Raw genomic sequence first — 16,109 nt, 5'->3', positions numbered from 1 at the left:
TCGTTGAAATTCTGGGGAAATTAAATATTAGTTGTCAAGAACACTAACGGAAGAAATATTAATATGACAGAGTTCATTATGAAGGAAAAATGGTTAACGAAGAAGTTCCCCATAATGCCATACTGTGTCTTTGCAGTGAGATTCTTGGAAACTTATGAGCCGCAATGTTGATTGCCTGATGAATTTCAGGTGCTGTTCAATGTTGTATTTCTTAAATGATTGGCAATGACAGAATGTCATGTTCAACTTGTTCATAATGCTCTAATCAGGATTCAAACAATCAACCTAAGGATCACCAGTCCAAGGCATAATCCCATTGAGCCACTGAGATTCCTGAACTAACTCATTCTCATGGTGAAAATGTCTATTGATAAGCACACATCAAGAAAACTCCAAGCACACATTTCACAAGAGAATTAAGGAGTTTCTTAAGAGTATAGATCTGCAAATTTGCACTGTTAATGGTATCCACCTAATGATAGCCGTATGGTAGTTATACAATAACAAAATGGTAATATAGGCAAAATGGGTCCAGACTGTGGACGTTTGGCTTTTCTATGAAATTGTGGGAAAAGTAAACATTTTTAAAGTAGAAGACCAGGGTGAAAAAGATGCATCTGATTTTAGAGATTAATTTGATGAAAGAATTTTGAGTCCAGGTCAATCTGGTAGGGAGAAATAAGGTTTATATTTTTTTTAAATAGCGCCACCTTTGGGTGTAGTAACACAATTTGGGTTCATGGTACTATCCACCTAATAATAGTCTGGTTTTTTATAAAATAACAAAATGGTCGTATAAGAAAAATGGGCCAACTGCTCCAAATTTATTGGCTAATATTTCTCTGATGGAACTAAATAAAACAAATTCTGTTTGATGATTTTTGTGAGGCTTGGTCTAAAGATTTTATGTGGCGATTTTGGTGAATTTTTGTTTATTTTTGTAGCCTGTGAAACTTTTTTATCATGTTCGGCTTAATATGAAATTGTGGGACCTTTTTTAGGGTTAGAGGGTAGTGGGGGTTATTGGTAACCATACCTGAAAATTACACGAGTTTTCGACTTACGGTGTAGGCTGCAGTATGACTTATACAGAATTTGAGGGTGAAAAAAAAACGTTACAGAAACAATAGGGGACCAAGCAGCTTCGCTGCTCGGTCCCCTAAATATTTGAAAGCTACACAGAATGCCTGAGAGCCTTAATCATTATATTTGGTATTAATCTCTTAGTCTTTAGTTTTTCCTTTAGACATTTGAAATGATGCAGAAAAGGCACAAATTGGTGTATAAAAATTCACCAGAATACACACAATATGTTAAGATGTGGGGGTCCGGGCCGGGGGAGCCCCTCTCTTAATGCTATGCTCGAACTGCGGGAGCATAGTATTTGAGTAAAAGCGTTTGATGCAATACAACATGTCAACATTAGGTTGGCAGTGCTGGTAATATGACTTGACCTCGTAGTCACATAGCTTTAACTGCTGATATCATCAAAAGTTAAAGGCCAGTGGTGTATTTTGAGCATTCATTATAGTTAGTGTTGACCACGATAAGCCACATTAAAAATTCACACGTCACACAGCTCGTTTACAGATTTTATTACTATTATTGGTTTGTTGTCAGATAAAGCAGACGGGTAAAGAGAAGCTTAATAATCAGAAATAGCGTGCAGCTTTTTGGAGGGTCTCGCCCCAGTGACAGACTATCATCTGAAACTGGCATGTGATCTCACACACACACACACACGCTCAGACACACACACACACACACACACACACACACACACAGAGACCCCTATCGTCATAAATGCTACATAACCACTGTCCAGAGAAGAAACAGTCACAGAAAACATGTCTTGCTGCATCAGGTATTTTTTTCTTTTGTTATAACAACCAACCGCCAAACACATTCATGACACAAGTTATTATTTTGAGGTAAGCTAGAGTTGGCTAGTGTATTGAGCAAAATGAACATTTTACGAGTGTAGATATATAGTGTCACGATTGTCGTTCTAGTCGACATACTGCGTGGAGGTCACAACAATGTTCTCTTGATGCCCCGTCTATACGTGACGTAGCTTTGGCATTAGGAGGTAAGATTGTAGCTCCCCCTTGAGGGAAGATAGGTGGGGGGTATTTGAGGACAAGAGGCATGGTTTATTTTATAAACCATTCAGAGTTAAGTTACTCACTAGGCCTTGGACCTACAATGGAGTATATAACGGACCACGTATTGCAGAGATTAGGTCCTCCATTTAGAGTTAAAAACGTTGATGGATAACAGTTTCACAATAGTGCCTAAAAAAAAAATTATAAGAAAAGTACCCGCAGAAAATATACGCGTAGATTTTACTTCGTCGCAGACGTGGAAACCATCCATGATGGAAACATCCACAACGAGATAAATTGTAATTTTAATGTATAGATTTTTTTAACGGTTCCCTTCTTTTACTTATAGTGGGGGTCCACTGTGCAATTTTTTCAAATAACATGAGCTCAAGCTTTAGCTTATTCAAATATGAGGAAGGTGCCTTTAGCAAGTACAGGCTGATATATATCATGATTACAGAAGATGCCCCATGATTATATGAGAACATTCCATATTTAGCGTTTTCTCTTCTAAAACGTTGAAACAAAAAAAGGACTTACAGTCGACTTAAAAGCCGTCTCACAGTAGACTTGCAGAACTAAGAGTCTTCCAAGAGTCACTAGTATTGAGTTTCTGGGTTCAGTCAGACTGAAATGTGAGGAGAGTACATTAGAAAATAGAACTAGAAAAAAAACATTAGACTGCCTACCACCTACAAGATGGACGACAGGCAACAAAAATATACCTAGATATAGGATAAGATAAGATAATATTGCACTTTATACAATCCCAGAGAGGGAAATAAAGTACATGATTGGGATTTTTTTTGTTTTTGTTTTAGCAATTACAAAAGAGTAAAAAAAACCTTTTCTGTTTGGTTTAAAATGGCTGAAATGGCGTGAAACAATCATTTTAACGATAACATAATTGAGAAAAAAACTAAAAAACACCATGTGATTCTTCAGTCGTTTTCCACCATCTTTGGGATTACCTGAGATGTGATCGGTCCCTCAGGGCGCTCTAGTCTAAATCGTTGGAGATCAACAATACTGGCTGATTTCATAGGTTCACATTCAGACACACAGACACACAGTCACACAGTCACACAGTCACACACACACACACACACACGCACGCACACACACACACACACACACACAACGCCATTTAGGCAGAATGGAGGAGGTCCTCTTCAACGACCTGGAGCATTGACCTTATTTTAACACCAAATTCCTAATAGATCCGTTTTTTCTTTTATCACCCAAAACACGCCTGACCAGCAGGGTCAATTCACCATCCGTCAAAACACCCTCTACCTTGATAATGGTTAACACAAGAGGCATGAGGTGAAGCAAAAAACTGAAGGCTTAGCATTAAAAGCTGGGCGAGGTATACTTAAACTCTCAAACCCCCCCCCCCCCCCCCCTCTAAGAAACGTAGGCTTGTTAAGACCGTCTTGGAATGCACTATATATATATAGAGATAGATATTGCCATTAATATAAGCAGGATTACTGTTGATACGATTACAGTGGCCTCCTCACCACTAGAGGCACTACAGCAAGCTTTAGCACCCATACTCTTGTTGGTTTTCCCAAGTGTCAGCGAGCCCTGGCTGCCCCCACTGATAGGGAGAGGAGGGCAGAGGGAGAGACACTTGGGCTTTTTTTTCCTATTTTGTTTGTTGTTTCCGAAAACCAAGCTCTCCTTGGGGAGGGGCTCGGTCACTCCTCGTCCACAGTGTCCATTTTAGATTCCTGATCTTTCATTTGTTCTGGGAGCTGAGGGGCAGGGCTAGGAAGTGATGCGCCCTCAGCGGCAGCCAATGAGGTAGGGTCTTGTTGATCGGCATTTCTCTGGGAAGACAACTCTTCCTTTGGGGAGAGAGAAATGTAAAGGTGTGAAAAACAACAGTGACATAGACTCCAAGTGAAATTGCTATGACACATCGATGCATCTGCTGTCGTGTGATGTAACACATTGTAACACATTCAAGGTCAACACATGGGCAAATAAACATCTTGAATTCTGCACAGAGATCAGTCATTTAATTTTTCTTAGGACTGCACTCCTCTCAGTCTCCAAGTCTGTCAGCATGCGCAGTGTCCTTGCGCCTTCACTAAATGAACGACCGACACTGCCAACCAATTAACTTTGTCGGCAGCATGTTTACAAAACAACGATTATGTTGAGGTCATCTTTAGAAACTAAAATACAGACTTGTATAAAATACCGTAATTAAAACAATACATTTATTGGATCAAACTGTGGACAGGCTGTGTGGAGACTGAGAGCTCTGTTCTGTCTGTTCTGTTTAGCCCAGGGTGTTCATGACAAACCCTGCGTCCATTAAGAGAATGTAAAAGCCATTGAACATTTAAATGATTCTGTGTATAGAGCAACTTTTGTGGGTTAAAGAGTAAGTACACTCTGAAGGTATAAGATGTCATTTCTGCTGCTAGGGGTCTCTCAATCTAACTTAATAACAATCTATCTATCTCAATCCAATCCATCTAAATAAAAAAATAAGTTGTTCAACGACCTTGTGACTATTCTAGTTGAATTACAGCGATCTGACGTGGGAACCGAAAGACGTGATCGAGGTATGACTCCTGTGTGTCTAGCAGTGAATACCTCCCCAGGAGACGGTCGGCCAGCATTATTCCCCTCTATAGAGCCATCGTTTGGTCAGTATTTCAGGCGAATAGCAAAGTACTCTGTCCTAAACAATAGCCTAACTAAACTGTAATTAATCCGGAGAAGTCTCGAGTTTCAAAATGTTCCCAATGGATTACAATCGCTGTTAAGAAGCGTATCCAGCTAGCTATACAAAAGTACAAAGCAGATAGAGGACTGTGTGGCCGATTGAGCACTACTGTGGGTGTAGCACACATATACCGTATACAAAACAGGTCCAACTGATTTAGCAGACTGTATTACAGGGGTACAAACGAAAAAAAGGTGACAATATCTTTTTGCCAGAAAGAATATGAGCAATGCACGTTGCTCTGTCCCATTCCAATGATTTATGTCACCTTTTTCTAAACAAACTCTGTTTAAGTGACACATAAAGGCATGTCAGTTAAAGATATAAGAAAAACTTAGTTTTTAGGTGTTTCCCCGGAAGTTAGGGGGTAATTATTGAAGTAAATCTGTCTCATCGGATTTGAAAATAAAAAGCCATTGAATTTTAAGCACTAGATATTTATGCATTGAAAAAACGTATCTGGATTTTCTGCCTCTGAATTGAACTCTTTTCATTTTCAACAAATCATTTTCACCTTTATTTTTCAATGTTAAAAAGTTCTAAATCAAATATTCAACGTTAAAAAATTCATAATTCAATGTATGAAATTCAGTGTTAACATCCAGGGACCCAAGGAAGAGCAATCGATCCTAGATGCTAGATCGCAGTGAAGCAAGGAGAGCGAGCTGGATTGAGAGCGTCACTTATTGGATGCCAGACTCTAAAGGCATGTGCAAGGCAGGTTTAGCCATGTCCAACGGCAACGGCTTTGATGATGGGTCTTTCTTTCTTGATACAAACGTTCATTCTAAACAGCAATTTACACAGTAGCTTATAAAAGGAAATAGCTTTTTATGGGGAGAGAAGCAACGGTGGTGGACCATACTAAGCGCCCTATCCATTGTATGGTTCTGTGAAATGCTAATCAAATCAAAAGTATTTATTAAGCACATTTAATAGCAAGGTGTGGGGGGGTTGGATCTTATGTTTTATTTATGTTTTTGTTATAATGCAGTAATAATTACTGCAGTATGAAATAAACGATGAACTAATGCCTGTATGTGAAGTGTGTGTCTGATTGCAGAGACTTGGCTGGATTTGCATGAAGTGTAAGGGTAATCATTGTGGGTTAAGAGCCCAATTTCTTTGGGCACCTATTTGGGGCAATCCGAGGTCCCGTTTCCTATGTTTGGTGTGATGCTGGGGCTGTCTGAAGCCTGCTAACCACTGTGGAATGAGAGCGCAGAGCCGACAGTATTGCGCACCGAGTGGTAACTGAAGCGGCAGCAGCCTGTAGTTCCAGTGGGAGCACGGCGTGCCTCGGGAAAAAGCGCCCGACAGAAAACCGTTTTTAATTTGTCATCCTCATATCTGTATCATGCCACTCAGCGTTAATACTGTCGGCTCTGCGGGCTCGTTGCGCTCTCGTTATGCCACCACAGAGGCATATCAACCGTTTTGCTTTACAAACATTACCTTTTAAGCTTGTGCATGTTTCCAAACGTGAACGACTTCATGCCTACCTACGCTTCGGTGAAACACCCGCTCGCTCTCCTTGCTTGACCGCGATCTAGCATCTAGGATCGATTGCTCTTCTTTAGGTCGACCGCCGAATTTCATACATCGAATTTTGAAGATGAATTTGGCATGTTGAATTTGGGGACGTTGTAAATATTTAAGTTGAAATTTGTACATAGAATTTTGCATCTGAATTTAGCATATTGACATTTTTAACGTTGAATATTTAGTTAAATTCAGAGGCAAAAGTATACGTTATTTCAATGCATAAATATTCAGTGCTAAAAATTCTATGACTTTAATTCAGTGGCAAAAAAATCCAGATACGTTGAATGCATAAATATTCAGAGTTTAAAATTCAATGGCTTTTTATTTTCCAAATCCGATAAAACAGATTTACTTCCATAGGTAATGGGCATATGACGGCATTGACATGCGACCAAATGCAACGGGACGCAACTGTGAATACAACTACAGCTTGCTCTGGGTTTGAACAGTGTTGGAAACTAATAATATAATGTATGCACACAACAAGCTGTAAATATAGGCCTAGTCCTTTTTAGATATTTTGCAGAAATGTTACGCATCAGACCTTCATTATACAAAATGAGCCCCAACAAATGATCTTGGTTTGATGCAAACAAGCAGCAAATATTGGTCTCAGTGACGCGAGGGTGCGGTGGCTCTGGGCGGACCCACCTGCTCTGAGAAGCGTTGCTGGATATGCTCGCTGTAGTCTTGCGCCTCGGCATCCTCTCCGTTGGAGTGGCAGCTGGGGCTGGCCACTTCGATCCCGTGGCTCTCCAGAATAGCAGCCTCTGGTGGGGTGAGAGTAGAAGGAGACACAATCAGATGTCATGTTGGTCAAGAAGCCTCCCGAGGCAGATGTGCAGGTGTGCACCGTCCTCACCGATGTTGGCTCTCCTCTTCATCTCCTTGCGGCGGTTGGCGAACCAGTTGTACACCTTCAACGCTGTCACGCGCTCAAACTCAGACAGCTTGCAGCCTGTGAGGAAAACCAACAATGATCATACTAGAGGGATATCGTCCAATATCTCATCCTAATTAACTGAATCTACTCAGCATACATTTCAGTACTAACATGGAAGCATATACTTATATAAACCACACCTTCAAACACTTTTAGAAAACGATGTACCGGTAACAAATGTTCACCGTCATTGTCCTTTATCATCTCAAATCAGTATTGTTGACTCTACATAGTCAACAATAGTGGCATGGTTACTCTCAAATTAATAGGAGCTATTAAGATCCTAAGAAGATCAGGGACTCGTTTTTGCGTTGTGATTTGTGAAGCTGGCCACCAGGGTGTCAGCGTTTTGATAGTTTTATTAATTAGGAGGTCCCCCCGTTGCTGTTTTGCGGGTTTGTTGACAAGACACTCTCATAACCTCAGGGTGGGGTTTACAGCCCCAACACTCAATTAGTTGCTGTCAAACAGACACTTTCGGCTTGCCTTCATATAATGAGCTTGGCGAAGTTTGATTTTGAAGTTATCTGCATCAAGTAGGATAGCACTAGTCCGCCCACGTTGTAAAGTGATGGGGGATGGTGGTGGTACTTTCAGCCAATGGCAATGCATCGATTCTAAAGGTAAAGATTCAAACGCAAGGATTTATAATGTAGGATGGATTATGAGCAAAACATTTAAATCTTTCAGGAAATTTGATAATTGCCAATCGATTGAGTTTACCAAAGAGTGGACCAAAGTAAAAAAATTTAATTCACACCTTTGGGAAGCAGTTTGCGTTTAAAAATTAAATAAATAAGGGCCTATCTGCCATTCACTGCAATGGCAATACTGCAGTATGGGCAGGAAATACATTGACACTTTGTTATTTTAATGGTTGGCTTTAAGAAGCACTTTTAGTGAATCAATAACAAATCAAAAAAATTATTTACATTTGAGTGAATCACATTATCTATTAACACTCTTATGTTATGTGGAGGAAAATCCTATCTACTGGGCTATAAGAAAAGTTAGAAACTAGTTTGCGTCACTGAACATTTCAAGGGAAGTGACATGTTGAATAACTGCTTTTTATTTATCACTGCCTGGACCCAGCCTCCTCTTCCGGTTCGCTGTCATCATCACATATATATCACAACTTTCACAAATGCAAGAACCCCACAACAGTTCAGCCCAACATAGGGGAATGGGCAACCACATTGAAATGCACCCGGTCCAATGTTGCATAGTTTCCAAGTTGTTTGGTCAACGTTGTTTGGCCTATTCACTGGAGTTGCTCTTCTGAACCAGCAGATCTAATTCTCCTGACCATCTTCAATTGGATTATAATCTATTTATTTATAATCAAATAATTGTGTGTCTGCAGGCAAATGCAAAGGCGAATGGAACGACCGACGCCCTGGTTTCTCAGTGTCGTGACCCCCGCAGTCGGACACCTCTGTGACAACCCTGTTGAGCCCCACAGAAGACAACGCACCAAGATAAAACGCCCTTGCATCCTTCTGAATGTGCACTTGCACATCCCTTGGGGTACATGTGTCCCAGTAAGCAAACTTCCATACTAAAAGAGATTTGGATAGGAGTTGGGGAGGGAATGAGATGGAGGAAAAAAGGGCAGGCGGGGCCTCTATAGCCAATCCCTGTGCACGTCAGATGGAATCCATTAAGTGACGCCTGTACCTGGTTTCTGGATGACAGAGTTGCATGCATTGGCAATCTCCTCTCGCTTCGCTTCGTCAGGATACTGGTTCTCTACGAAGAAACTGAAATATGAAGTAATGAGACGAATACCTAGAGAGATGAATGCACGACATACAAACAGCCTGATCGCTATCCCAAGGTATGCTTCTGTATCCTTCCTTGAGGTACTACGCTCATATTGTGACTCTCCCTGTACTACGGTCATCATTCCACGGTTTACACAGCCAAGGAGGATCAATGTTCTTCTCCCCCTCCTCCTTCCCTCGGCGGCCCTGCCTGCCTGTATCCAACCAGAGCCCCTCCCACCTCCGCCACTCCCCCTGTCCCTACATCATCTTAACCTCTACTGTATCGTCCTTCAGTCTAAACTAGCTCGTAAAGATCAGCACTGCAGTGGAATTGCGTAATCTGGGAGCAGTGCTGGTGAGCTATGCATTTCTTATTGCCGCGGGTGCCCAGACGACACCCAGGCACATACAGTCGGCCATACGACGCCCACAGAAATCAATTGGCCCGCAGCGGTTAGAGGCTGCTATGGACCATTCTCACTCCTCACTTTAGAGACATTATTGACTGAATAATATCTATGACGTGGGGTAATGCGCATATACCATAACATTTTTAACTATTTATATCGTTCCGCCTGCTTGAGAGTCAGATGCCGCCTTGGTGGTTCCCTCACCTCTCCATGATTGATTGGCACTCTTTCCTCCAGGTGAACCGGCTACCTCTGCGCAGCCTCAAAGGCCCGCCCACTAACCCGCCCCTCTCGCCACTCAGGATCCCTGTCCTCCAATCGGGCTCCTCCTTCACAAAAGACCGCATCGACAGAGTGGCACCTGTGTAGAGTGGGCAAAATGAGGAACATAAAAGCAAGGTCCCAAAATACATGAATCATGTCCTCGCTATGGGCTTTAATGGAGTTACCTTGAGGCAATGCCAATTAATAATCTTCAGTAAATTAACCCCTTTAAAGATAGCCTAAAAAATATCTTTAAAGGTTTGCAATACAATTATCTTTAACATATGGCCGTAAGAGCAGCATCACTAACACATCAGGGATCTTTATTTTGCAGCCCACGCATTTGTCTCAAGAGATTAAGACCCATTTGGACATGATTTGTATCTGTAATATACACATGATTACCAAGGCAACACACATGTTATTTAATCGTGCGATGGCTATTGTGCCAAACCTGTTTCTTTGCACACCTTTTGCATGTGTCAGGAGGTTCATTGCAAAATAAACAATGACGACACAAGTCCAAAGCGAGCAACACAACTTTCAGAAGGCCGGGTGTGGACCAGATGGGGGGGGGGGCTGGGCTGGGGCAGGGGGGTTACCTGGCTGGGCCTGGGCCGCCGCGGCCGCAGCAGTGTACCAGGGCAGCAGGTGCATCAGCAGCTCCCTCTGCCGGGCCCAGGCGGGGTTGGGGTGCAGGTTGGTGTTGGGGTTTGGGAGGATGTTGGCGGCCAGGCCAGCGGCGCTCAGCCCCGTGGCCGGCCCGTCTCTGTCCCCTCCCCTGGCCCTGGGTACGGGACCCTGGCCGTGCTGGCTTTCACTCCACCTCAGCCCTTTAGTCGGGACAGAACCACCATTGCAGCCGTTATTGCAGGCATGTCAGGCCACCGGCAGTCAGCACATAGACACGTTGCATTTGTGAAGTCTTTCCGGCCCATTTTTGTGTCCAGATACTGGAGTTTAGAATAAGCAGTCCCTGTAGACTTGCATGTCAATCAATCTGATCAGAAATGTATTGGATTAATTAATTGTATGAGAATTCAACATTCAATTGAACAGAAGCTACAGTCACAGTTTCTTTTTAATAGTCTGGTTCTGCACTTTTGATTGGAACGGTTGGAAACATGTTGTTAGTATGCTTGTTATTAGCTAGTTAAGTTAGCCGTGAGGGAATGAAAACCAGCACACAAGCCCATCCCGGATCAGGGTTGAGAACGAGAGACGAGAGAATAGCTTCTAGCACAGGGTGAGTAAGCAAGCAGCAGCAACACAAAAAGGCAAGACAGCAAGGCGAGAAGGCAGGCCTAGTGGGTGCGACAGACAGCTTTAATCTCTCCAAATCTTCAAAAGATAAAAGAAATACACCTTCTATTCAGCGCCAACCCTGGCAGAGCTGCGATCCACCGTCAGACACTTTAATGGCTTTGCAAATAACCGATTTCAACCAGGAATCTTTCCTCCAAAATGTTAGTTCACAACCTGCCACAAGATATATTGAACTACAAAACATTACCCTATGCTGCTCAGATTTGAAGGAGCACAAGAAGGCCTGAATGTACAGGAAAAAATGGACACCACTCATGAGGCATCACATCACAAGACACTGCTTCACTGAGGAGTCATTGGTCGGAACAGATACGGGCAAAACCTCAGAGGTGCTTATTTTGGCTGATTCATAGCTTTGCGACTGTATCTCGGTACTAACAGTGATGTCGCGGCTTAAGTTTCCCCCCCTATTAAATCCTGCCTCAGGAGCCTAGGACACATAAAAGGTCAACACTGACCCAAGCTGTTACTTTACCCTCTGCAGGCAAACCGCATCTACCCCACATCTCCTAGCGTTTGCCTGGACAATATTGATTAGCATCTCCAGTAACATTCCCTTTATCCTTAGCTTTTTTTTGTTTGGTCTAATTCTCTAGATCCATCTCTTGTCCTTCCTTGACCTCGCAGAACTGAACGGGTAGAAGGGAAATCAGGACATGTGAAGCCAGAAAGGGAAGGGGAGGGGGGGAGGGATGGGGTAGCTGGGTCTACCATGCATATTAATAGACATGAAGATGACAAATGGAGGATGTTAGAAGGCATTGGCTGACATGAAACCACAGTGGCGGAAAATCACAGTCATCTTTGCATTTATCTCTCCCACCCCGTATTAGTCTTGAACAGGGTTAGACTTTCCTTTACAGACCCATCTGTCAAATTAAAGTGAGTGACTTGAAACACCAACACAGTCACAGGCGTACACACTTTTCACAAATACACCAGAGGGGTCCTGCATTAGGATCCCTTGATGCCACATATCCGCTCGCACAACACTCAGCTAAACAAAGCCTCAAAGAACTGTAAATAATGCAATTGATCGATTGGATTTATGGCTACCATGCACACAGACTACTATATGCGGAGCACTAGAAAGGCAATATTTTACATAATGTGAACACACCTATAAAAACAGATGCCTTAACAGGCTCCTCAATGCCATCAGGTTAGCTTTAACTGTGGGAACATGAAGGAAAACAGTGTTTTCCCAGTGATTCCCAGGAAGAAATTGATAAGATTAGTTGTCTATATATGGACAGCAAGTTGCCATGACCAAAAAACCTCAACCTGGTGATTCAGTCAATTACAATTACAAGGTTTAACAAACTGAGAAAACAGAACACATATGCCAATGTGTCAGCAATCCCAAACAAGGACATGCAACTATGTAACACACATGGGCGTGGCCGCCTTCCGGGACCCTCGTCAGACATCAGTTTGCCCTCCTGCGCCTCACCTGGGTTGTTCCGCTCCAGCAGATACCAGCGGTAGAAGGCTCGGCGCTTGGAGTCACTCATCTCCAGCCCCTGCTGCAGCAGCCACTGGGAGATGTAGCTCTGACTGATGCCTGTTCACAGAGGTACATAACGAGACGGTACACAAACTGGAGGCCAACAGGAGTTGGATGTGGACGGTTTGTGTGACGTCATGCACTTTTGATATTCCTTTCCAGCATCTAATAGCCAAACGTATGCCTATATTTGAGGCGCGGGGTCACGCAGACGGTGTCAACGCGCTACTCGCTGCCAGGAGCTAATTGATTTTGTATTAGAGACTGGAAAACCACTATGTCCTTGCTTTGCCCTTGTCGTTTCTCTCGTATAGAGTTTGGTTATGCATGTCGCATAAACTTTTCCTTAAAAATGCCTGCATTGACTAAACCTTCCATCATCAAACCAAAGGAACAAATCTATTTAAAAGATTATAGTTTTACTCAATACAACGTGATCCTTCCCATCCCCTCTTTTGTTATCGGAATAGTGACAGGTTTATTTTTAAACTAGTTGCCCAAACAGTTCGTGCAAATTCTTTCTCAGGTGTACCTGTGACTTGGCCCACAATTGCCTGAGAAATCCTGCGATTGTTCAGGAAGGCTTTGATCTCTTCTTTCACGAGGTTGCTGTCCCTCCTGTGATTTGAAACAAACCAAGCACAGCTTCAGCCAACAGCAAAATCAGGTCTGCTGTAAAACTGTCAATAAAAAATGCAATCAACAAATGTATCCTTCGGCGGTTAAGATAAATCATTGCAGGAAAAACACAGGTGTCTCTCAGAACACAAATGATTGGTTTGCTCCTTTTACCAGGGCGCAGGTAGTAGACTAAACTAGAGAAGATGAGTCTACTACCCATGCCTTGGTCCATAAAAGGAGCCTAATTTGTATTATTACCTGAGTCAATGTTCTATTGTATGCTTGCTGCAGTTACATGCAACATAACAATTTATTACAGCTATACTTCTGCAACATACCCATCATAGTAATGCACTGCTTCCCGAGACACTGAATTACTAGAAAGCAAGTCAGCCCTCCCCGCTCATGTTCCTTTTCTTGGAACACAGGGTACTGCTAACTTCTTTTTTTATATGATTATATATAATTCAGACATCCCTGATTCCCTGCACACCTGACCTAAATTAGCTCAACAAAATATTCTGTGAGAACAAGTCAGTGCCTTCGGGACTTGAGCTGTCATTACCCTGCTGTTATAATTGGCAGCCTTTGTCTCCACCACCAGTCCTCTTCAAATAGTCTTTATGTCCCATATCTTTCACCTGCAATAATCTATTTCATTAATTCTGCATGTCCGCCCTGTTCGCACCCCTCTCCATCTCTCCAGGCCATCATGCTCACCTCATGTACTCCTCCACCTTCTCCTCCAGGTCCCACTCCTCCTCCCCGAGCATGTCGTAGCTGAACGACCTGGGCGCCCCGGCACTGGCGGTGTAGAGGGGCGGGGGCGAGGCCTCATAGCTGTTGCTTGGTGACAGCGAGGGCCCGTCCAGGCCCGAGGTCTGTGTGGTGGCGGAGGCGAGCGATAGCGAGGAGGAGGAGGAGGACGAAGAGGAGGATGGAGCCTGGGCCTGGGGGGCAGAGGTGGCGGTGGGGGCCGGGGCCGGGTTCGGGGCTGGAGTGGTGGCGGCGGTGGCTGTGGCGGTGATGGAGGTCAGAGGAGTGCCGTTGGGTGGGGGGTCACAGTGGGGTGGGCGGTGCTCCGGGTCCAGGCGCTCCAGTGACTCCAGGGCGTGGATGATCTGGGGCTTGGTCATGCCGGATAAGCGCAGGCGCTGCAGGAGGTCTATCTGTTCAATGGTGTAGCGGGGCTCCACCGCACCGCACTCCATCCTGTCATCTGGGAGAAAAAACAGAACACTGAATTTAAATAAAGATATATAGATATGTATACATTTTTTATGAATCTGAGAATAATAAATGATAAGTTGTCTTTGAAATGGAGTAATGGTTGCATTTAATAGGAATGATGAGTCGACATAACTTAAACGGTAAGCTCTGTTCTCTTCTGAATAACTTTTTGGTCATTGGAAACTTTTGGCACAATATTCACTACTTGGCACACTTTCCCGTCTAACCTTTCTCTATTTGTCCACATCGATAGAATATACATTGTAACAGCCTGCCATTTGAAAAACGAGTCATGATTTGCATCAATAGCAGGCACATGCATCGGTCGAACAACGCGCACAACTTTTCTTTAAAAACAATACGGTGTTACCTGTTAAGGGGGGTGCTGGTGAGAGGCGCCCTGTGGGGAGTGGTTCAGTGCGTGGGGTCGCAGCCGTGACACACCACTGTCGCATGGCTCGCTGGAGCACAGCTCAGCTGGCACCTCTGGTGAAGAAGAGAAACGACGTGCTGCAGTGTATTGCAGTTAATTTGGCATGCATACTATGCTGGCAATCCGACAACATCAAATACCTCGCTAGCTAGCAAAGTTGCTAAGTTAACACTTTACGCTCGCTTTAAAACCAATGTGTCGAACTAGCAGTATTAACAAAAACAGATGACGGAAAATACTTCAACGCCCTCGCAGAGAGCTGCTATTGTCGTTTGTTGAGCACCGTGCTACGGTTTCTGGCTTATTTCAGTGGATACTGCAAGTTGCTAATGAGCTAACTAGCTAGCTAACTAGCTACCCGCAACGTCCCGGGAAGCGGCGCTCTTACCTCCCGTCGCTGTAGGGCAGGCGGCAGCCAGCTGGACGGGCTCTGTACTGGCAGGCAGATTAATGCCCCGTCGAAACGCTGTTGTCCCACCTAGTCCCGTGATAACACCGACACCTCGGTCCGTAGCTCCGGGTGTTTTCAACTAGCACAGGCGGGTGAACTGTGCGGTACAGGGTCACATTGTCTAGTCCAGCGATGCAGTGGGGAATAGCCTATGTGGGGAGTATGTCCAAAGGGGGTTGGTCTATCTCAATTTGTGTATCGTTTCCCCGACACAGTTTCAGAGCGATGAATCAGGAAGTGGTCATATACAACAAGGGAGGGATACTTAAAATACAGATAAGAAGTTGCAGCGACAAAACGCAGTTGTCCTCCGTGTCTTATTTTTAGTTGTTTTTTTGTCAAGGTCCAACAGACGCGTCTCTTGAAAACAAACTATACACCCAGCTGCTCCTTCAAATAACAACACTGCCATTTATTATGTTGCAAATATACAGCATATGGCTTATCAATTTGTACTACATTAAACATGAATTTTGAAAATTACTTTTTGAGCTCAAACCTCTTAAATTTGTTAAAAAATATATATATAGATATAGATATTATAGATACACATATATATATATATATATATATATATATATATATATATATGTGTATCTATATATATCTATATCTATATATTTTTTTTTTTAACAAATTTAAAAGGTTTGAGCTCAAAAAGTAATTTTCAAAATTCATGTTTAATGTAGTACAAATTGATAAGCCATATGCTGTATATTTGCAACATAATAAATGGCAGTGTTGTTATTTGAAGGAGCA

General features: G+C 43.2%; 1 protein-coding gene across 1 annotated transcript; it reads right to left on the bottom strand.

Annotated features, from left to right (window-relative positions):
• Positions 1 to 3,496: 3,496 nt before the first annotated feature.
• On the bottom strand, positions 3,497 to 15,664 carry zgc:91944 (uncharacterized protein LOC436941 homolog). Its single transcript, XM_056582395.1, has 11 exons — positions 15,288 to 15,664; positions 14,837 to 14,952; positions 13,957 to 14,455; positions 13,148 to 13,233; positions 12,562 to 12,672; positions 10,385 to 10,615; positions 9,723 to 9,879; positions 9,020 to 9,102; positions 7,259 to 7,354; positions 7,048 to 7,166; positions 3,497 to 3,958 (listed from the first exon to the last, which is right to left on the bottom strand). Exons 2-11 carry the CDS (start codon positions 14,919 to 14,921, stop codon positions 3,809 to 3,811), a joined length of 1,617 nt encoding a protein of 538 aa, XP_056438370.1. The 5' UTR covers positions 14,922 to 14,952; positions 15,288 to 15,664; the 3' UTR covers positions 3,497 to 3,808.
• Positions 15,665 to 16,109: the final 445 nt, after the last annotated feature.

This window comes from Gadus chalcogrammus, chromosome 22 (genome assembly GCF_026213295.1).
Source record: "Gadus chalcogrammus isolate NIFS_2021 chromosome 22, NIFS_Gcha_1.0, whole genome shotgun sequence".
In the NCBI taxonomy this organism is placed as follows: domain Eukaryota; kingdom Metazoa; phylum Chordata; class Actinopteri; order Gadiformes; family Gadidae; genus Gadus; species Gadus chalcogrammus.
The sequence above is the reverse complement of the archived record's forward strand: the minus strand, read 5'-3'. Positions and strand labels throughout refer to the sequence as shown.